The sequence below is a fragment of the Hemiscyllium ocellatum genome, chromosome 14 (assembly GCF_020745735.1).
Source record: "Hemiscyllium ocellatum isolate sHemOce1 chromosome 14, sHemOce1.pat.X.cur, whole genome shotgun sequence".
Lineage (NCBI taxonomy): Eukaryota > Metazoa > Chordata > Chondrichthyes > Orectolobiformes > Hemiscylliidae > Hemiscyllium > Hemiscyllium ocellatum.
In genome coordinates this window covers 2,101,908-2,126,029 of record NC_083414.1, presented here as the reverse complement: position 1 = coordinate 2,126,029, position 24,122 = coordinate 2,101,908, and the positions used below count along the sequence as shown (strand labels likewise).

General features: G+C 46.2%; 1 protein-coding gene across 2 annotated transcripts in view; it reads left to right on the top strand.

Moving 5' to 3' along the window:
* The window catches only part of lamb2 (laminin, beta 2 (laminin S)), a 164,703-nt gene that overhangs the window by 23,804 nt on the left and 116,777 nt on the right, over positions 1-24,122 (top strand). Inside the window, exons 2-6 of one of the 2 annotated variants that reach the window (XM_060835292.1) lie at positions 3,184-3,356; positions 6,228-6,363; positions 15,301-15,374; positions 15,943-16,131; positions 18,321-18,384. In XM_060835292.1, the coding sequence (XP_060691275.1) occupies positions 3,184-3,356; positions 6,228-6,363; positions 15,301-15,374; positions 15,943-16,131; positions 18,321-18,384 (636 nt within the window). Of the gene's footprint in view, positions 1-3,183; positions 3,357-6,227; positions 6,364-11,232; positions 11,681-15,300; positions 15,375-15,942; positions 16,132-18,320; positions 18,385-24,122 lie in introns of those variants that run through there. The other variant, XM_060835293.1, reaches the window with a different exon arrangement.

Sequence of the window (24,122 nt, the reverse complement as noted above, 5' to 3'; positions counted from 1 at the left end):
CATAAATGAATAAAAATAAAAATAGTTGGAGGCATCAACCAGATATTGAGAGGACTGACCCTGTACTGTCTTCCAGCACTTGAGACAAATGGCAGAGTGAAAGACATAGTCTGGATTAAAGGTGCATGTAGAAAACATTCTGAATTCTGTCTGATGGGAGATTTGATGGTGTTTGAATGAAAGGCTGTCCTCAGCATTGACAGACATGTGACACCTGTTGCTATCTCAGAGAGCTGGCTGCCTGCCTGACGACCAGTTACATTCTATTATTTCTGTCCTGTAACAGGCATCAGGAATAGCTCTGAGCTCATCCAGCCTCTTGTCCTCTCTGCAGCTTCTCAATGTCTCTGTTATTTAAACAACAGCCCCCATCCAAAAGGCAAGGAATCCTTTTGGGTTATGGGTTCTGCACCAGTGGGTTAATTGCGTTGTCTGCTGTGACACTGAGGCACACTGACAGTTCAGAAGATTCTTGGTCCAAAGCTAGTCCACACTGATCCCACCTTAAGCTCCAGCATTACCAACACTGACCTGGATTAAGGAATTCAGAACTTCCTCAACCAGAGAATGGGAAACACATTACCATAGGGAATGGTTGAAGTAAATAATATTGATGCATTTAAGGGGAAGCTGGATAAACACAACGAGAAAGAATTAGGTGCACTTAATATCTGTAAGTGAGAGAGGGTAGTGAGAGGGACAAACAGTGTGATCTACTGGAGTATAAATTCCAAACAGGCGTTAAGACAATTCACAATTCCTGTTCTTGTGTTTTGGGCCAGTTCACACTCCTCAGCTATCCCATGACAAATGAGCAAGAAACCATTAGTGGGGAAGGAGCACAATACTCTGGAAAAGACAGAAACTGAAATGTAAGACGTGCAGTAATTGCGTCCATAGCTTCATGCCCAATTCTAAGACGAAGTTCATATCCTTGCAGATTGGAGCACAGTGCTGGAGGCCAAGTAGCGAATGTGAATGCATGAGCCCCCTCCCACTGGCAGATACACCCCCACTGGTACCACCCTTTGCATGAACAAGTTGCCCTTTAGGTCCTTTTTAAATCTTCCCCCCCCCTCACCTTAAACCTATGCTCTCTCGTTCTGACTTCCCTCGCTGAGGGAAAAGACCTTGCGTATTCACATTTCTTGGTTTCTTAGCCCTTTCATTTACACTGAGAGATTGGAGAGAGAGACAGAGGGAGAGAGAGACAGACAGAGGGGGAGAGAGAGAGAGAGAGAGACAGAGAGAGATGTTTTCTAATGGCTGGTGCTAAAGGTCTCTGGCTGCTCTGTATTTACGAGGCTGTCACCAGACCATGTTTCCTTAACTCAAAACTCCAGGTGCCACTTTGACGCAATAATGTACTAATCTCACTGCTCCAACAACATTGTCTTGTCCAATTAAAAAGTTGCCACGTGATGTTTTCCGAGTCACAAATCTCCTGGTGTTTCAGCTAAATAGTGGAATCTAATGTCTTGTTCAGTTTAGGATCCAAAAAGGAATCTATAAGGTGCCTTACACTGAGTGCTATCTGATTTGCTGCTAATAGAACATAGAGCATAGAACAATACAGCACAGAACAGGCCCTTCGGCCCACGATGTTGTGCCGCACATTTGTCCTAGCTTAAGCACCTATCCATGTACCTATCCAATTGCCGCTTAAAGGTCACCAATGATTCTGACTCTGCCACTCCCACAGGCAGCGCATTCCATGCCCCCACCACTCTCTAGGTAAAGAACCTACTCCTGACATCCCCCCCATACCTTCCACCCTTCACCTTAAATTTATGTCCCCTTGTAACACTCTGTTGTACCCGGGGAAAAAGTCTCAGACTGTCTACTCTATCTATTCACCTGATCATCTTATAAACCTCTATCAAGTCACCTCTCATCCTTCGCCGTTCCAATGAGAAAAGGCCTAGCACTCTCAACCTATCCTCGTACGACCTATTCTCCATTCCAGGCAACATCCTGGTAAATCTTCTCTGCACCCTCTCCAAAGCTTCCACATCTTTCCTAAAGTGAGGCGACCAGAACTGCACACAGTACTCCAAATGTGGCCTTACCAAGGTCCTGTACAGCTGCAACATCACCTCACGACTCTTGAATTCAATCCCTCTGCTAATGAACGCTAATACACCATAGGCCTCCTTACAAGCTCTATCCACCTGAGTGGCAACTTTCAAAGATCTATGAACATAGACCCCAAGATCCCTCTGCTCCTCCACTTTACTAAGAATCCTACTGTTAACCTTATAGAACATAGAACATAGAAAAATACAGGGCAGTACAGGCCCTTCGGCCCTCGATGTTGCACCGACCGAAGCCTACCTAACCTACACTAGCCCAATAACCTCCATCTGCTTATCCAATGCCCACTTGAATGACCATAAAGAGGGAGAGTTCACCACTGCTACTGGCAGGGCATTCCATGAACTCTCAACCTGCTGAGTAAAGAATCTACCCCTAACATCTGTCCTATACCAACCCCCCCCTTAATTTAAAGCTGTGTCCCCTAGTAACAGCTGACTCCATACGCAGAAAAATACCTTGTATTCCGCATTCTTATTTGTCCTTCCAAAATGGACAACCTCACACTTGACAGGGTTGAATTCCATCTGCCACTCCTCAGCCCAGCTCTGTATCATATCTAAGTCCCTTTGCAGCCGATAATAGCCCTGCTGTATCACATAGTTTCTTCCTAATGTGTTCCCTAACCAGCTGAATAAGCCGTTGCAGTCAGAAAGCTCCCCCAGCTCTGCACCCCGCTATAAAGACACAATACGGGTCAGCTTTGAGTGAAGCCAGCTTACCAGGATGAAACGAGACAAACAGCACACCCTGGGTGGGGGAGAATCTTGCTTCGTGATCCTATTGGCTGTTTAGAATATTTATTGAACTTCCAACACCTTTGGTTTTATACTTTAAATCCCTTGAAATAAAAGCTACCATACCATGTGTCTTCGTAATTGCTTGCTGTTACCTTTCTGATATCCTGACACACACCCTCAGACAGACACACACCCACTCCTTGCTTTGTACTGAGATGACTAACTGAAATTATAAAATGAAAGAACACAAATGAAAAGAAAGGTTGAAGGGTAAGTAATGTTTATGGTATTGTGAAAATTACACGACTCCTGTCACAGTGACTAATCTCTCTCTTTCTCTCTTGTCCAGTTGTGGTAGGGACAGGGTTTGCTCAGGATCCTGATTCGGTCCATGGCTGTGCCCAAGGCAGCTGCTATCCAGCTACTGGGGACTTACTGGTGGGTCGTCAGAACAAGCTAACGGCATCGTCCACCTGTGGCCTGAGGAGACAGCAGCCGTACTGCATTGTGAGTCATCTACAGGTACGTACACCCACACTGGAGGTGTGGCAGGGTATCTCTGGGCATCTGCACCAATGCCAGCACTGCTTTGACATAGACCTGCTGGTTTAAACACGTAGCATTTGATCATTTGACACCATTCTGGACACTGAATCAGGTGACTTTTAATCACATGACATTTTGTTACTGTTTTTATATTCATCAAGTGTCACAGTAACAGCACTGATAGAATAATTATCATGTTTACTCGCGAGATGAAAGAACAATATTTTAAAATAAATATAGGGAAAAAGGAATGAATAATTTAAGGCAGCATTTCTCAAACTGTGGATCCTAACCCCAGCTGGAGCTAATGTGCCCCCGCCCTGACCCCACCCGCGCAGGACCCCCAGCTCTGCCCTTGTGCTACTGGGCTCTCACTCTCAGGAGCTTCCTCTTCTTTTCAGGACCATTCAGCAGTTCGGCCTCCCCATCAGAATGATTCCTGATGAAGGGCTTTTGCACAAAACATCAATCCTCCTGCCTCTCAGATTCTGCCTGACCTGCTGTGCTTTTCCAGCACCACTCTAATCTTGACTCTAATCTCCAGCATCTGCAGTACCCACTTTTGCCCGCATGTATGCAAGCGTATGGGTGTGAATATATTTATGTTTGTGTGTGTGTGGATGTGTTTATACCTGTGTGGGTGTGTCTTTGTGTGTCGGTGTGTGTGTGAGTGTGGATGTGTGTGTGAGAGTGTGGGTGTGTGTGGGCGTGTGGGGTGGATCAGGATGTGTGCGTGTGTCAGTGTGTGAGAGTAGGTGCATGAATGTATGAGTATGGATGTGAATATATTTATGTTTGTGTGTTTGGATGTGTTTATACCTGTGTGGGTGTGTGTGTCTGTGTGGGGGTGTGTGTGGGTGTGTCTGTGTGTGTGAGAGAGTGGGTGTGTGCGTCTGTGTGTGTTTGTGGGTGTGTGTCTGTGTGTGAGAGAGTGGGTGTGTGTCTGTGTGTGAGAGAGTGGGTGTGTGTGTGTCTGTGTGTGTGAGAGAGTGGGTGTGTGTGTGTCTGTGTGTGTGAGAGAGTGGGTGTGTGTGTGTCTGTGTGTGAGAGAGAGTGGGTGTGTGTGTCTGTGTGTGAGAGAGAGTGGGTGTGTCTGTGTGTGTGTGTGTGTGTGTGTGTGTCTGTATGTGTGAGAGAGTGGGTGTGTGTGTGTGTCTGTATGTGTGAGAGAGTGGGTGTGTGTGTGTGTGTGTCTGTATGTGTGAGAGAGTGGGTGTGTATGTGTGTGTGTCTGTGTGTGTGAGAGAGTGGGTGTGTATGTGTGTGTGTCTGTGTGTGTGTGAGAGTGGGTGTGTCTGTGTGTGTGAGAGCAGGTGTGTGTGTGTGTGTGTGAGAGAGTGGGTGTGTCTGTGTGTGTGTCTGTATGTGTGAGAGTGGGTGTGTCTGTGTGTGTGAGAGAGTGGGTGTGTCTGTGTGTGTGTGTGTCTGTGTGTCTGTGTGTGTGAGAGAGTGGGGGGGGGGTGTTTCTGTGTGTGAGAGAGTGGGTGTGTGTCTGTGTGGGTGTGTGTGTCTGATGTGTGTGGGTGTGTGCAGTTTGAGGCAGTGATTGGTAAATGTGATGTCACTCAGATGTAAGCTCCTGAGGAAAGGATCCAACCTGAAACATCAAACCCCCCTGCTCCTCCCTCTGATTTGCTTAACCTGCTGTGTTTTTTCCAGCTCCACTCTTTATCCCCTCTGCTAACAGTCCACTCATGTGATATTTCAGACAGTGTTGGCAAAGTGAGTGATGAGCTTACATTAAAGATGGAGAATAATGGAAAATGAGATTGACAGAGGGTTTAATAGTTTCAGTTCACAGCTTAACTAAGCAGCTGCTGAGTGGAGTCAGAGAGACCCAGTTTACTCTGAGCATCATGATCTTTAGCTGGAGAGTTCAATGATGCTGTCCAGCCAGAATTATTGAGTAAAGGTTATCTAAGGCGGGCAACTGTGCAGAGAGGTTTTGGTATCTGCCTGGAGAGAACTGAATGAGGCAGGATGGGAAGATGGACAGGAGATATGAAGAGGGGTGCCTTTCCCTGAGGGGTGAGCTTACTGAGTGCCCCTGTCTGAGCTGAGCAGGAAGCTGACACACAAGCCTAAACACAGGTCCTCCTCACAACTGAACCCTGGAGAAGGATCGGAGAATCACCCAGACTTGCTGCTCCCCGTCCCAATTCTGTCAGTCTTGCTGGGAAAGCTAATCATGAATATCTGTTGATTGTGATCAGCTGCGACGTGCATGGTTGAGCAACTTGTAAACACTAACTGTCAATGCACATTAATAATGGTCATATGGTTAGAAACTATACCAACGCAGAGTCAGCACCTGAGGAACTGTACCCCAGTGAGAGTCAGTGTGTGTATATGTGTGTGTGTGTGTGTGTGGGACTGTACCCCAGTGAGGGTCTGTGTGTGTGGGACTGTACCCCAGTGAGGGTCTGTGTGTGTGTGTGTGTGTGTGTCTGTACCCCAGTGAGGGTCAGTGTGTGTGTGTGGGACTGTACCCCAGTGAGAGTCAGTGTGTGTTGGTCTGTACCCCATTGAGAGTCAGTGTGTGTCTGTGGGACTGTTCCCCAGTGAGAGTCAGTGTGTGTGGGACTGTACCCCGCTGAGAGTCAGTGCGTGTGGGACTGTTCCCCAGTGAGGGTCAGTGTGTGTGTGTGTGTGTGTGTGTGTGTGTGTGTGTGTGTGTGTGGGACTGTACCCAGTGAGAGTCAGTGCGTGTGGGACTGTTCCCCAGTGAGGGTCAGTGTGTGTGGGACTGTACCCCTGATGATAATGTGAAGAGGGTGTGATTGCACAGCACTTGATCTGTCCGATGTTTGAGAGCCATGTATGATGTGTACATTTATTCCCGAGCAGGATGAAAAAAAATGTTTCATCTGTGATTCCCGTAAACCATACGATCGACTGCGAAATCCCAACAGCCACAGAGTGGAAAATGTGATTACAACATTCGCACAGTATCGTAAAAAGGCCTGGTGGCAATCAGAAAACGGTGAGTCTGGGAAACATTGGAAGAAAGTGATAGAGAGGGTAGAATCTGGTGTTAGAACTAACCGTGGTTCCCTCTGACTGAGTCAGGGAACTGACGCTTGGTTTTGCTTGGAGTTTTCTTGGCTCTGAATCGAAAGGTTTTGGGTTTGGGTTCTACTCCTGAACACTCGGAGGACAAGTGCGGGAATGTATGACCCGAGTATTCTTAGATTAGATTCTCTACAGTGTGGAAACAGGCCCTTCGGCCCAACAAGTCCACACCAACCCTCCGAAGAGTAACCCACCCAGACCCATTCCCCTAACTACATATGATTAACACACCTAACACTATGGGTAATTTAGCATGGCCAATTCATCTGACCTGCACATCTTTTGGATTGTGGGAGGAAACCGGAGAAAACCCACGCAGACACGGGGACAATGTGCAAACCCCACACAGACATTCACCCAAAGTGGGACTCGAACCCAGGTCCCTGGCGCTGGGAGGCTGCAGTGCTAACCACTGAGTCACTGTGCCACCCATTTTGCTGATGGATCTCATGTTTTGTTGAAGTTTTTTGTCTTGCCCTTTTCAGACAACTCACAAGCTTACCAATTCCAGGGGAAAACTAACATTTATATTCCATCAGAGGAGAATGTTGCTTGGCAACTGGAATTTGATTGCATACAATTATGCTAATTGACAGTTAACTGCCATGTTTATTTAAATTTTAAATCAGGCAAGTTGACTCTGGTCAGGGTATTGCCTGAAAGATGACCCAGAGAATGCCTTTAGCTATTCAGTTCAGTTGAAACAGGTGCAGTGAGTGTACATCTTCTTTCTGTCTGTAAAGGGCATGGCCTTGTGTATTAGTACCTGGAGCTGTGTCTGCACCTCCGGCTGTCAGCCTAATGCTGTCAGTGTAATTTTTCACACACTCTGAATTATCCAGCAAATGCTGTCCAATTTTAGGACCACATTTACGTGCCTGATACACCCAAACTCCCCCCAAGTAAAGAATCTCAAATATTACAGCAGCAGGAGAAGCCAGCGGTACCATGCAGCTGGTATGCAGTAGCAACCCAGTGGTCTTCACCGCTAATAGGAAGCCAAAACTGTGTTCTGTCTGTCACAGAGATGAGTTATGTGGGATATGAATTTCATTGCCAGTGTGATACCAGGTAAATGGGACAAATGTCTGAAAGACTACTGGATCATATTAAATAGGATGTCTCTTCGACTGATTGCAATAAGTAAGAGTGGTGCTGGAAAAGCACAGCAGGTCAGGCAGCATCCGAGGAGCAGGAGAATTGACGTTTCGGGCATAAGCCCTTCATCAGGAATGGCTTTTGCCGAAAACGGGATTTTCCTGCTCCTCAGATGCTGGCTGACCTGCTGTGCTTTTCCAGCACCACTCTAATCTGGTTTCCAGCATCTGCAGTCCTCACTTTTGCCTGCAATAAGTAAGAAACTGACCATACCCAAGGGCTTACGTTTGTAAAATTTACAACACAGTGTTTAGCTTCGATGTGATTCTGTAGCCACAGGGCTAACACACTGACTCTCACTGGGTACAGGGTCCCACACACACTGACTCTCACTGGGGTATACTCCCACACACACTGACTCTCACTGGGTACAGGGTCCCACACACACACTGACCCTCACTGGGTACAGGGTCCCACACACACTGACTCTGACTGGGTACAGGGTCCCACACACACTGACTCTCACTGGGGGACAGTCCCACACACACACACTGACTCTCACTGGGGTACACTCCCACACACACTGACTCTCACTGGTGGACAGTCCCACACACACACACACACACACACACACACACACACACACACACACACACACACACACTCTGACTCTCACTGGGGTACAGACCAACACACACTGACTCTCACTGGGGTACAGTCCCACACACACACTGACTCTCACTGGGGTACAGTCCCACACACAACTGACTCTCACTGGGGTACAGTCCCACACATACACAGACTCTCACTGGGGTACAGTCCCACACACACACTGATTCTCACTGGGGTACAGTTCCACACACATTGACACTCACTGGGGTACACTCCCACACACACTGACTCTCACTGGGGTACAGTCCCACACACACACTGGCTCTCACTGGGGTAGTCCCACACACACACTGACTCTCACTGGGGTACAGTCCCACACATACACAGACTCTCACTGGGGTACAGTCCCACACACACACACACTGACTCTCACTGGGGGACAGTCCCACAGACACTGACACTCACTGGGCTACAGTGTCTCACACACACTGACTCTCACTGGGGTACAGTCCTGCACATACGGACTGTCACTGGGGTACTGACCCACACACATACACACTGACTCTCACTGGGCTACAGTGTCTCACACACACTGACTCTCACTGGGGTACTGACCCACACACATTGACACTCATTGGGGTACAGTCCCACACACACACTGACTCTCACTGGGATACAGTCCCATACACACACTGACTCTCACTGGGGTACAGTCCCACAGACACTGACTCTCACTGGGGTACACACACACACACACACACACACACACACACACACACACACACACACACACACACACACACACACAAACATAATAGAAAATCCTGAACAGAACATCTCCTTTCACTTCTCCAATGTGATGGCGTCACAGATGTTTATATGGTGGGCCCAGTCTAAAGCAGTGGAACAGTAGGTTCAGTGTGTGAGAGTGTTGCTTCTTTCAGAACAAGCAGCATTTGGCCACTGTACTTTTCCTGTTTCTCTCTCTGGAATGTGTGAATGGGCCAGAAATTGTTCGGGCCAGAACTGTCAGCCTACTGCCACATTTCACAGGGAAACATGTATCTGCTGTGTTAGTCAGCTCCTGGGCCACAGAGATCGCGTTCGCTGGTCACTGAATGGATGCCCATTCACAGAAACTTTAACCTGTCCTTTCTCACTGCTGTTTCAGTGTTAACTCTCTGCGAAGTTCTCTACTGCTGATATCTACCTTCCCTGTGGGATTGAGGGTTGGAGGGTGGAGGACAGTATAAGGTGAAGCCATCCTCTCTCTAACTCACTGTGTCCCTGGGGTTCAGAGAGATGCACTCTTCATTGTTAGCAGCAGATCATTATTCCTGAACAGAGGAATGTGTCACACACACACACACACACACACCCGACATGCTGACAATCTTGTTGGACCATGTACGTGCTGACACCCACATCTCCTCAGACTGGAACACTATATTCCTATACATCCACACACTCTCGCTCACACTGAATCTTCACTGGGTTATTGTGCTCAATGATGATCAGGAACCAGCAGCTCCTTTCCCACATCCTGCTTTTATTTCCATGATTTCAGGGCAACTGTCCAAATTGGTGTGAGCATCAGGCACCATCTCAACCAATCAGCAGATGTTGCAGAGTTTGAAGAGTTCATGTAGCAATTGCCATGACCTGAGGATATTTCAAAGCTTTCACTCTCACTAATGTACCTCAAAACCTTAAGGTCTGGCTGCACCATTTCTTGTATTACAACAATATGTGCTCAGCAGGATCCCATAAACAGTATTGTGACTGTGCACAGAGAATCTAATTCTGCTGAGGACCGAAAAGCTGGGATGACAGACAGGACTTGCATTTCAACAGTTCACCTGAAAGAGGGCATTTTTGACAGTGTAGCACTCCCTCAGTATGACACTCAAACTGTTGTCCTGGATTATGAGCTTTGGAGTGGGGTTTAAACTTGCAGCCTTCTGGATGAGAGAGAGAGAGAGAGAGAGAGAGAGAGAGTGTGTGTGTGTGTGTGTGTGTGTGTGTGTGTGTGTGTGTGTGTGTGTGTGTGTGTGTGTGTGTGTGTGTGTCTGTTGGTGTGGGGGGGTGTGTGGGGGGGTATGTGTGTGTGTGATAGAGAGAGAGAGGGAGGAAGAGCTTCTGACAGAGCTGTTATTGCTGGCTTGATGTCTGAGTTTGAGCTGGGTGTGGTCCGTATACTAAGACTTGTCCAGCACACCTCTGCCAGATCAAGTGGCCATCACGTGAGCCCAGTGCTTCTGCCTTTTCCATTCACCCCTCTGTGAAATGCGTTTATGGAAAGGAATTCCAGATTGTTCTATAATGCAAGCTCCTGATGTGTCGGTGGAAAATTCCTCGGACTCTGTTAAGCAGTTAAACAGGCTGCACTGTCTGTGTTGTGCTGCAGCTGTAACTATGGGTCAGAGATCGAGGGGAATGGGTCACACAGCCAGGAAGTTCAGTTTGGGGACTGTTCGGGATCAGGTGGCAGCTATGGGCTTCAATTATCGTCTTGTTTCAGCTGAATTCCTTTCAGCAACAACTCTTGATGTGGTCTGTATTATGATCTGGCAGGGAGTGCCAAGATGTGAAGGGGCCTCCCAGGGCAAGTCTCAGTCAATTCACTCCTTGTGTTATCTGACTGTGCTCCCTTCAGCACACAGCTCCTTCCGCTGAAAGAACTCATTATCAATGTTTTAAGTTGCCTCTCCTCCCCCCTTCCTTTCTTTGTACATACCTCTTCCCTTTAGGTCCCTCACCCCTCCCCCTCCTCGGCACACCCTCCTTTCTTCTCTGTACCCCACCCTTTTCCCCTTCCTTACTTATCCAGAACTGCAACTTCATTCAGTCCGGAAGGAATGTGTGACAGGGATGTTCCCAGTACTGCTGGGAAGTGGACGGAACACTGGGAAAGGGGAAAGGAAAGAGGGAGAGTAGAGGAGGGAAGGGGAGCAGAAAGGAGTGAGAGAAGGTGACACGGAGGGAGAGTGGGCGGGTGGGGGTGGAGGAAGGAGGGGAGAATGAAGCTTAACCGGTTTCAGCTCAGGCCCCAGATGTTGAACGAAGCTTGTGTGATCCCTCAGAGTGGATCAGAGGCACCAGTACATGGCCATTCAGCCCGTCTGGTCTGTGTTGGCATTTACCCTGCATAAACAAACAGATCCAATTTGATCTCCCGTGTCTTAGGAAGGGTACACTTGCCATTGACAGAGTAGAGCAGAGCTTCAGTCGGCTGATACCAGAGATGGCAGGACTCTTCTAAAAGGACAAGTTAGTTTGATTTGGCTTAGATTCACGAGAATTTAGAATGAGAGGGGATCTGATTGAAACATATAAAATCCTGACATGTCTGGACAGACTAAATGAAGACAGCAGGTTATCCCTGGCTGGAGGGTGTCAAGGACAAAGGTCATTGTCTCAGGATTTGGGGTAGGCCACTTCAGACTGAGATGAGGAAACATTTCTTTCAGAGGATGTGTAACCCGTGGAATGCTTGACCACAGAAGGTCAAGTGTTAGGTAAGTGGTAAATGTAGGGGTATGGGTGGGTTGCGCTTCGGCGGGTCGGTGTGGACTTGTTGGGCCGAAGGGCCTGTTTCCACACTGTAAGTAATCTAATCTAAAAAGAAAGCTGTGAAGGCTGGGTCACAGGCTTGATTCGCACCACACAAATGCCAGGCAGTGATTATCTGCAATAAGAGAAAATCTAACCACTGCACACAGACTGCAGCAGCTCAAGAAGGCAGCTCATCACCACCTTCTCAAGGGCAACTAGAGACAGGCAATAAATGCTGATCCACTCGGAATGCCCATGTCCTATGAGTGAATAAAATTCAAGAAAGTGATTTATAATTTTTTAGGTTTTAATGAGATCAAATGCTATAGGGAAAAAGCAGGAATATGGCGTCAAGAGACCGTTTCAGTTGTAATTATATTGACTGGGCGAGCAGGCTCAAAGGGCTGAATGGCCTCCTCCTGCTCCTAGTTTCTATGTTTCCATCACCTTTACCCACCTTATTGCCAGCTCCCTTCAACTTGCGGTCCTTCTGGAATGGGAGATTTAAATATACAGACAGATCTTTATTCCACTGATATCAGGTCCTTATAAATGTGAACGGAAATTAATAGGAAAACAGGTTATTTACATGGTATTGAGCCTATATTTCACATTTAATTGAGGAAATCCTTTGTTAGTCTCTCCCTGTCTGCATGAGGTTCCTGTCTCACAAAGACACCCTTTCATCTTAAGTTCCAGACATCTATCTGAGTCCGCTGCTTGGTGCCCTCCCTCATCATCACCACATACAGTCATACAGTTCGGAAAAAAATCCTACAATCCAACATGTCCACACCAACCAGATATCCCAATTTGATCTAGTCCCATTTGCCAGCACTTGGCCCATATCTCTCCAAACCCTCCCTGTTCATTTACCATCCAGATGCCTTTTAAATGTTGCAATTGTACCAACCTCCACCACATCCTCTGGCAGCTCATTCCATACACGTACCACCCTGTGTGTGAAAAAGTTGCCCCTCAGGTCCCTTTTAAATCTTTACCTTCTCACCCTAAACCTATACCCTCTAGTTTTGGACTCCCCCACCCCAGGAAAAAGACCTTGTCTGTTTATCCTACTCATACCCCTCATGATTTTATAAACCTCTGTAAGGTCACCCCTCAGCCTCCGATGCTTCAGGAATAAAAGCCCCAGCCTGTTCAGCCTCTCCCTATCCTCAAACCCTCCAGTCCCACAGCATCCTTGTAAATGTGTTGTTGTTTTTGCCACTGTTTACCTATTATTTACTATCGATGCTGTTTAACTGTGTGGTCTGCCTGGATTGCTCACAAGACAAAGCTTTTCACTGTGCCTCGCTACACATGACAATAAATTCAATTCAATGTTTTCTCAAATTTAACAACATCCTTCCTACAGAAGGACGACTAGAATTGTGTTCGGTATTCTAATATTGGCCTCACCAAAATCCTGTACAGCTGCAATATGACATTCCAACTCCTCTCCTCAATGTTCTGAACAATGACGGTAAGTGTGCCAAACGCCGCCTTCACCACCCTGTCTACCTGTGACGTCATTGTCCAGGTATTCTGCACCTGCACCCCTAGGTCTCTTTGCTCAGCAACACTCCCCAGGGCCTACCATTAAGTGTATAACTCCTGCTCTGATTTGTCTTACCAACTGCAACACCTCACATTTAACTAAATTAAACTCCATCTGCCACTCCTCAGCTCATTGGCCCATCTGGTCCAGGTCCCGTTGTACTCTGAAATAATCTTCACTGCCCACTACACCATTTATTTTGGTGTCATCTGAAAACCTACTAACCATACCTCCTATATTCACATGCAAATAATTTATATAAATGACAGCAGTGGACCCAGCACCGATCCTTGTGGTACACCACTGATCACAGGCCTCCAGTCTGAGAGGCAACCCTCTACCACTATCCTGTGACTCCTACCTTTAATTGGTTAGTTCCCTCTGGATTCCATGTGATCCTACCTTACTAATCAGTCTACCATGCAGAACCTTATCGAATGTTTTGTCCATATAGACAATGTCTACCTCTCTAACATTATCAATCTTCTATGTCACCTCTTCAAATAAAAGTTAGTGAGACACAATTTCCCGTGCACAAAGCCATGCAGATACACACTTCTTTGCTTGAGATTTGCTGCTGACAAATCCCCATTGCAGACAGTAGTTATTCACTAAGTAGTTGTGTCACCAGCCGGTGTAATTGCACCATGAAGGCCAGGATGTGGAGGTTCACATTCTCTTCATGCATCACCAGTCTGAGCAAATGGTAAGACCGCCTCTGCCTGGGTTTGGCCGCAAGAGCTGATTTCCTCTACTGGTACCTGAGTCTCCAATGATACTGCAGCAACTTCAATCTCCCTCAGAGATATTACCCATCTCAACTCCTGGGTCTTTCAAACTTCCCCACGATGACTTGGTGCCTACATCATGGAGTGCTGCCAACCAAGCCAGTCTTCACCCTCGGTCCAAACAGATCCTCAATGAGGACACAGTTTTTGCACTAATCAGTGACCCTGGGTATAATCCCATAACCTCACAACACCCTATGTGACAGACTCCTTCCTGCTGTGTCCCAAATTTCAGACATTAAATAGCCCTCAGTCCTGACTCTTTGACTAATGCAAACAATCTGCTTTCTCTACATTACTGAAGTGGGTTTCCACTGCCTATTTACTTCAGTGCATGAGAATGAATTTTAATTTCATTGGGGGTGGAGGATTGGCTACCCATTATATGCCCAGCCTGTTGACCCTTGACTAATTTCCCAGGATTCCCTGTGATCAACATCCTGGGGGTTATCACTGACCAGGTTTTGGACAGGACCAGATAAAGCAACCGTGGTTACAAGAGCATGTCAGAAGCTGGAAGTTCTGCAGCGAGTAACTCCCCTCCTGACTCCCCAAAGCCCGTCCACCATCCACAAGGCACAAGTCAGGAGTGTGATGGAATACTCCCAACCTTCCTGGATGGGGGCAGCTCCAACACTCAGGAAGCTTGACACCATCCAGGAGAAAGCAGTCTGCTCTTGGTTAGCAATTCCATAATCCTCCCTTCACCACCACTGCTCAGTGATAGCTGTGTGGACTGATACCTACAAGTTACACAGCAAAAAATCACCATGTCCATGGGAGCTCAGTGCCTGATGGGATTAATTTGACAGCTGATTCTTGGCCATATTTTCCCCTGAAGTTGTTTAAAATATAATATCACTCACTGGTGTGGAAATGTGCTGGAGTTGTGTGGTTTCTAACCTCATGACTGGGTCAATTTTTGGGGATTGCCTCTGAGTGTGTGTGTGTGAGATTTCTGTGTCACTAGCATAGCTTTCCTGTAGCTCTTTGACTCAGCAGCTGAGCAGCCTGACCTGTACTTGGTACAACCCTGTGTTACTCAGAGCTGAACTAAAGTGTCTCCAGCTTGATGCTGGTCAGGCTGCAGACAGCTGAGCTTTCCAGTCTTGGCTGCTTCCTTGTATTGATTCTGATTGCAGAGTGTAACGTGTGTCATGTGACCCACCTGTCACCCATTCCTGGCCAAACCTTGTGATTCAGGTGAAACTGATGGATCTGACTGTCTGTCCTCCAGGTGTGTCCAATGTCCACTTACGTCTGGACCTGGAGGCAGAGTTCCACTTCACCCACCTCATCATGACATTCAAGGTAGGTGTACAGTACACCAAGGTGGAACTGAGCTTGGCAATTGACCCAGCAGCACCTCTGCTTTTATCAAACAATCAGCAGCAGCAGCTGTATAATACTCACCAATTCTGAAGGAGTTCCAAAGGGAGGAGCAGGAAACGCCCACATCCCGAGAATTAATGTTTTAAAATAGTCTTTGTACCTGTCCCCTGTGTGCCTCAGTGTGGTGTTAGCTACACAAACCACGATAGCCTTGGGGTTGATCCTTGCGCTGTGCAAAGCTGGCTGCTCTTAGCTAATGTTGAAGAAAGGACACTAGTGTTGGTCAGAGCTTTTCTGGGGTATAAGGGAGGGAACAGGCCATGGTTCTGGTGCTCCATAAATTGCCCCTCCTCCCCACCCCACCCATCTACCAAATCAGCCCCTTGATGAAGAGTGGAAATACCCTGCCAATGCTGAGTTGAATCTGGCGTGAGGCATGGCTGCTTTGGTGCTGCTGGTCACACCAAGAACAAGAACAGTTTGGGACGGGTGGTGATGGAGATCAGAGGGAGAGGATTAACTGTGCAATTGTATTATCCCTCTGCAGACCTTCAGGCCTGCTGCTATGTTGATTGAGCGCTCTGCAGACTTTGGCCGCACATGGCAGGTCTATCGGTACTTCAGTTATGATTGTGCTACTGACTTCCCGCATGTCTCTCTGGGACCCCTCCGAAAGGTGGATGATGTTATCTGTGAATCGCGTTACTCTGACATCGAGCCATCAACTGAGGGAGAAGTGAGTAACAAAATAATTGCTTGTTCAGGGACTTGAGTGGTCTAATGTGTTCCTTGCAGAACGTAAACTCTGTGCAGTACTGAAGGAGTGCAGTACTGTGTTACAGGTGAGGCATTAATCAAGGCTTTGTCTTCCCCCTCAGGTATATGTAAAAGATCCCACTGATGGGGTTTCTGGGTAAAAGCTCACTGCCAGTCTGATTTGGTCTGAGTTTTCTTGTATGTTAACAACACACAGCACAATGATTGGATCCTTGCTGAGACAGATGTCTTCAAGTTTATTAGGAACACTAACTTTACATTGCTGCTAGATATCAGACTTACATATAATCTAGGTCCAGTGCTTAAAGCCTACACAGAGCAAAGGTGGATTAACTGCAAACAGACAACTATTATTGTTATTGATGGTGACGCAGCTACCTTTACACTGCATCATGTCATGACGCCATCCAACTGTCTTAAAGGTATAAGACATGTTTGGTCTGGGGTCTCTGCAATAACAGAACCCCAAAATCCAGCGGTGAAAGACTGCGTGGAAGTTCTCCCTATTTTTGTGACCAGTATTTATATCTGTTGGTTATTATACTTTTATTTGTTAGAGCTGTTTGTGCATAAATTGTCTATTGCAATTCTCACATTAAAGAGCCATTCAATGATTGTGAAAATCATGACGGACTTCCAAGTGTAATATGATTTTCCCCTCTTTTTCTGGAACACAAGAATCTATTGAGCATGAAACTGAGTAAGACCTTATACCTCACAACAGAGATAGTCAGAAATAGGTACTGAGAACAAAATGAACAAGCTTAAACATTTTGTGGAATGTATCATTAGGTACGGCATCTTCTTTTGATATTTCATTGGCAGTTAGTTATCGATATTTTGCAGGTGCTGAAGGAGTAGAGAATATGGGACAATAACCTTTGAATTAACATATTTAAATGCACATGTGAGTGCTTATTGGAAGTTAATGCTGAAGTCTGTGCACATAACAGTGACAAATGTTTGGACGTTTTTTTTCTGTCTCCATGGGATGTGAGCATCATTGCCTAGTCTAACATGTATTGCCAATCACTAATTGCCCAGGGAAGAGTTAAGAGTGAAATACATATCTGTGGGTCTGGAGTCACATGTCAGTCAGACTGGGTAAAAATGAAAAATGTCCATTCCCTAAAGGGCATTAGTAAAGCAGGTGGGTTTTTACAACAATTAGGAGTGGTTACACGGCCTTTGGTAGGCTTACTTTTAGTCCCAGATGTTTATGGAATTCAAATTTCACCATTGTCACAGTGGGATTCAAACCCTTATCCCCAGAACATTAGTCTAGGGTTCTAGATCCCTTCAACCCCAACTCAACCCCAGGGCACCAATGTGGATTTCACCAGTTTCCTCATTTCCCCTCCCCCCACCATACCCCATTCCAACCTTCCAGCTCAGCTCCATCCCCATGACCTGTCCTACCTGCCAATCTCCCTTCCCACCTATCCACTCCACCCTCCTCTCTGACCTATCACCTCCATCCCCACCCCCATTCACCTACTGTACTTTTTGCTACCTTCTCCCCAGCCTCACCCCTGAATTTATCTCTCCATTCTGCAGGCACCCTGATGGAGGGCTTTTGCCCAAAACGTCGATTTTCCTGCTCCTCAGATGCTGCCTGACCTGCTGTGCTTTTCCAGCACCACTCTAATCTAGACTCTGGTTTCCAGCATCTGCAGTCTCACTTTTGCCCATATAAACTCCTGGTCCAGCGATATTACTGCTGGATCACCACTTCTTCTAAGATCTACATTTCTATGTTCATAGACTATGTGAAAAACTGGAATATGAAACTGAACTGTTTGGTTGCTTTCTGGATTAAAACATGTTTTTAACCAAATCAGAAGGGAATTTAAATAAAGCAAAGAATTGCAGAAACAGAATCAGAAATTGCAACAAAAACAGAAAGTGCTGGAGAAATTCAGAGATCTGACAGCGTTTGTACAGAGAAAAACAGAATAGACATTTCGCGTCCCTGATGGGGAGAGGGCTCGATACAGATACAGACAGGTTTATGAGTGGGTCAGAATTCGGAATGGATGAGGAAAGGAACTATTCCTGTTCCGAATGGTTCTTGAGCGAAGCAGTTTGAATTTTCCTTTCCCCTTAAATGGTTTATCTTCTGATGAAAGTTGTTTTCTTACTTCACAGGTAATCTATAGGGTTCTGGATCCAGCAATTCCTATTGAAGATCCTTACAGTCCTCAGATCCAGAGTAAGTTCTGTTCTTATAGCTCATGGCTGAAGCAATGTTTGAACAGAGGCCTATAAACAATAATGATTGATCTTCAAAACAGACAAATAATGGGGGTGTATTAATGCTTAGAAAGCAACTATCAGTGGAAAGGCTTTGTGACTTTTCTCAGAAAGCTTGCCCATCACCCAGGAAGAGCTGATCCCAAATTCCATCCTTGGTTTAGTAGCTTATCTCCATTAGTTGACCAAGTGGGGAAAGGTCAATCATGGCTGCTATCCTTGACTGAGATCTGAGGCAAGGAGATGTTGACAGATGACCAAGGCTTGCTCAAGAGCGTGGTCCTTAAAGAGCAACTTAAATTAAGTCGTGTTATAAAAGTGGAGAGACTCTGGGTGGGTATCCAGAGGTTAGGACTTAGACAGCTAATGACTTAGCTGCCATTGGTAGAATGACAGCAACAGGGCGGCATAAGAAGCTGGAACTAAAGGAACACAGATCTCAGGTTGCTGTGGGGCTGGAGGAGGTTACAGAGATAGAGTGGGGTATAGGGGCTGAGGGAGGTTACAGAGATAGAGAGGGGCGTAGGGGCTGAGGGAGGTTACAGAGATAGAGAGGGGTGTAGGGGCTGAGGGAGGTTACAGAGATAGAGAGGGGCGTAGGGGCTGAGGGAGGTTACAGAGATAGAGAGGGGCGTAGGGGCTGAAGGAGGTTACAGAGATGGGGATGGGTGTTTTATTCATGGGGACAGGCAGTGCCATCCTGGTCATATCGCTGGATTAGTAATCCAGAAATCAGACTAACAGTTTGATGATGTGGATTTGAATCTTACCGTGGTTAATGGTGGAATTTAAATTCAATAAAATGTATGCTTATGGCAATGATATAACCATTATTGGTTGTCATAAAAACCCATCCAGTTCACTAGTATCCTTAAGGGATGGCAATACGTCGTCTTTACCTGATCTTGCCTAAATGTGACTCCAGAGTCTGAACTGCTCTTGGGGCAATTGGAGATGGCAATAATTGCCAACCTTATCAATGACACTGGCTCTCATGAAATGAACAATTAAAATATAACCAGGGCATAGAGTATAGGAGCAAGGAGACTGTGTTGAACCTGTATGAGACCTTGTTTGGTCTTAGCTGGAATATTGTGTCCAGTTGTGGGCACCACACTCAGGGAGGGCATGAAGGATGAAGCGGAGGATTAATTGATGACATTGGTTCCAGGAATGAACAGTCTCAGCTATCAGGATAGAGTGAAGAAACTGGAACTGTTTACCTTGGAGAGTAATAGGCTGAGAGGAGATGTGATAGAGGTGTTAAAATTCACCAGCTGTCTGGGCCGAGTGCATAAGGAAAAATTGTGTCCACTTGCAAAAGAATCGGGAATGAGAGGGCACCAATTTAAAGAAATTAGCAAAAGAAGGAAAGGCAGCACAAGAGAAAACGTTCCAACTGTGCAAGTGGTTAGAGCCTAGAATTTGCTGCCTGACAGAATAGTAGAGACAGGTGAAATCAAAGAGTTGATAAGGTAGTTTGATTGTTATGTGTAAGGTTATCGCAAGGGAACAGGGAAATGGCATGAAATGAACTGCTCACTTGGAAAGCTAGTGTGGCCATAAACGGCTGAGTGGTCCCCTTCTACAATGTCACTATTCTGTGACTCTGTGAGAAAGATGACACTTATTTTCATTCGTAAGACTGCACTTGGAAAAAACTGTTGGGTCTGAACCGTGGTCTATTTTGGGATTTATTAGACAATCACTGTTAGCCCATGCACTGTGTAATAAGGTCTCAAGGCTTGGAGCTTCCCCAGGGTGTGTGATAAATTGCCAGTAAATGTTTCCATGTATGATGACTTGTTAAAGGAACATGGGATCAGCAGTAGGCCATTCAGCCCCTCGAACCTGCTCCACCATTCTAGATCACAACTGATCATCTCGCTTAATCCTTTATTCCCACTATTCCCAGTTTGCTTTATATAATTAAGAACCAAGAAATTATAAATTTGTGTCCTGAACATACTCAATGTCTGAGATTCCACAGCCTCTAGGATAGAGAATTCCAAAGATTCGCCACCCTTACAGGAAAGAAATTCCTCCTCAATTAGGTTCTAAATGATCTGCCCCTTATTCTGAAACTGTGTCTCCATGTTCTAAACTGCACAGCCAGGGGAACTTTCTTCATCTAACCTGTCTATTATTTTAAGAAATTTGTATATTTCTTTGAGATTGCTTCTCATTCTTCTAACATTAGAGAATATAGGCCCAATCTCCTCAAAAATAGAAGTTGTTGGAAAGCAGAGCAGGTCTGGCAGCATCTGTGGAGAGAAATCAGTTAACTTTTCAAGTCAAGTGGCCCTTCCTCAGAACCCAATCCCTTCAATCTTTCCTCACAGGATGGAATCCTGTGTACTCCTTCTGTGACAAGTCAATCTTTTCTGACACTATACGCAGTGCTCCAGGTGAGATATCTTACAATCTCCCCTCCATCATAACGTCAGAAATGGGGATGTTAGCCAATGATTGCATAATGTTCAGCACCATTCACAACACTGCAGATACTGAAGCAGTCCATGTACAAATGCAACAAGATCATGACAATATCCAGGCTTGGGCTGACAAATGGCAAGTAACACACAAATGCCAGGCTATGACTATCAACCAGTGAGAGACAATCTAACCACCGCCCCATGACACTCAATGGTGTTACCATCACTGAATTCCCACTATCAACATCCTGGGGAGTTATCATTGACCAGAAACTCAACTGGACTCACCACATAAACACAGCAGCTACAAGAGCAGGTCAGAGACTGGGAATCCTGCGGTGAGTAACTCCCCTCCTGACTCCCCAAAGCCTGTTCACCATCTACAGACACAAATCAGGAGTGTGGTGAAATACTCCCCATTTGCCTGAATGAGTGCCGTTCCAACAATGTTCAAGAAGCCATACACAAGCTCCATTCCCTCTACCATTCATGCTCAGTAACAGCAGTTTGTATTATCTATAAGATGCACTTCAGAAATACACCAAAGATCTTTTCACCTGGGTGGCACAGTGGCTCAGAGGTTAGCACTGCTACCTCAAAGCACCAGGGATCCAGGTTCGATTCCAGCCTCGGGCGACTGCCTGTGTGGAGTTTGCACATTCTCCCTGTGTCTGCGTGGGTTTCCTCTGGGTGCTCTGGTTTCCTCCCACGGTCCAAAGATGTGCAGGTTAGGGTGGATTGGCCAAGCTCAGTTGCCCGTAGTGTTACGTGCATGAGTCAGAGGGAAATAGGTCTGGGAAGGTTAGTCTTTAGAGGGTCAGTGTGGACTTGTTGGGCCGAAGAGCCTGATTCCGTACTATAGGGAATCTAATCTTCAGACAGCATTTTCTAAATCCATGACTATTTCCATCTAGAATGGCAAGTACAGCAGATACATGGGAACACCACCCCCTGCAAATTTCCCTCCAAGTCCCTCCCCATCCTGACTTGGAAATATATTGTCGTTCCTTCACTGTCCCTGGGTCAGAATCCTGGAATTCCCTCCCTAAGGGCATCGTTGGTCTACCCACAGCACATGGACTGCAGCAGGTCAAGAAGGCAGCTCACCCCCACCTTCTCAAGGGACAGCTACTGATAATAAATACTCGGCCCAGCCAACGATGTCCACGTCCCACAAATGAATTTTAAAAAATCATCAAGGCTCTAATTAACAGCAGCAAGACATCGTTACTCTTGCACCACTTTGTAATCTCTCATTATTTAAGAAATTCTTTACACCTTTACTCAACTTATCAAAATGGAAATCCTCACATTTATCCACAATATATTCCATGCTCTTGGTCACTTACTCAGCCTGGGTATAAATCCCCTTAAAGCGTCTTTGCATTCTCCTCCCAACTCATATTCCCACCAAGTTTATCTGCTCAGTTTATTGAAATACAAAAGTCAGATGGAAAAGATGGAACACGTTCCTCTGATCAGTAGCACGACAGACCGATTTCTGTTGGCTTGCTGCTTTAGTTTTCAATTTGTTAGGGATGTGAGTGTTGAAGGCTGGGCCAGCATTTATTGTCCATCCCTAACTGGCCTGGAGAAGGAGGTGCTGAGCTCCTTCCTCGAAGAACTGCAGTTCTTGAGGTTTAGGGAAACCCAGTGTTATTAGGAAGGGAGTTAAAGAATCTTCACCCAGCAAGGGAGAGGCAGTCGCTCAGTAATAGCGTATCTGAGCTAATAATCCTGTTGAAAATGTGTTGCTGGTCAAAGCACAGCAGGCCAGGCAGCATCTCAGGAATAGGGAATTCGACGTTTCGAGCATAAGCCCTTCATCAGGGCTTATGCTCGAAACGTCGAATTCCCTATTCCTGAGATGCTGCCTGGCCTGCTGTATTTTGACCAGCAACACATTTTCAGCTGTGATCTCCAGCATCTGCAGACCTCATTTTTTACCCTAATAATCCAGTTTCCAGGCTAATGTTTCAGGGACACAAGTTTGCATCCTGTCATGGCAGATGATGTAACTTGGATTTGGTAAAAAGAAGTCTGGAATTAAAATGGTGACCATGTAAATATTCATTGTCATAAAAACCCATCTGGTTCAATAATGTCCCTTAGGGAAGGAAATCTGCTGTCCTTACTTGGTCTGGTCTATATGTAAGTTCACAGCTACAGCAATGGGGCTGATTTCTCAGCTGTGGCTGTGAAATGTTTGATTGTGCTGCAGTTATGCAGAACCCTAGTCAGACCCCACTTGGAGTACTGTGAGTAGATCTGGGCACCACACCTTAGGAAGGATGGTTTGACCCTGGAGGGAGTTCAATGAAGGTTTACAAGGATGATATCTGGACTTCAAGGGTTATGAGGAGAGATTAGACAAACTAGGCCTTTATCAGAATATAGGTTAAGATTAGGTTAGATTCCCTACAGTGTGGAAACAGGCCCTTCGGCCCAACAACTCCACATGACCCTCTGAAGAGCAACCCACACCCCTACATTTACTGCTGACTAATCCACCTAACACTACGAGCAATTTAACATGGCCAATTCACCTAACCTGCGCATCTTTGGACTGTGGGAGGAAACCGGAGCACCCGGAGGGAACCCACACAGACACAGGGAGAATGTGCAAACTCCACACAGTCAGTTGCCCGAGGCAGGAATTGAACCCGGGACCATTCTCATAAGCCTCTTCCGAACATGCTGTAGAGCCAGTACATCCTTCCTGAGATATGGGACCCAAAACTGCACACACTTTTCCAAATGTGGCCTGACCAGAGCCTTAGAGAGCCTCAGAAATATGTTCTTGCTTTTATATTCAAGTCCTCTCAAAATAAATGCCAGCATTGCATTTGCCTTCCTAACGACTGACTCAACCTGCAAGTTTACCTTGAGAGAATCCTGGACTAGAACTCCCAAGTCTCTTTGCACCTCAGACTTCTGGATTTTCTCCCCATTTAGAAAACAGTCCTTGCCTCTGTTCTTCCCACCAAGGTGCATGACCTCACACTTTCCCACATTGTACTCCATTTGCCAATTCTTTGCCTACTACATGCAGATCATAGTGGAGGTTTGGAATTCTCTCCTACAAACAGCAGTAGATGCTAATTCAATTGTTAAATTTAAATTTGAGAAAGACAAACCTTTATTAATCAAGGGTATCAATGGTTATGGGCCCAAGATAGATGAAGGCGTTAGGCAACAGATCAGCCATGATCTCATTCAATGGCAGAGCAGGCTTGATGGGCTGAATGGCCTATCCCTGATT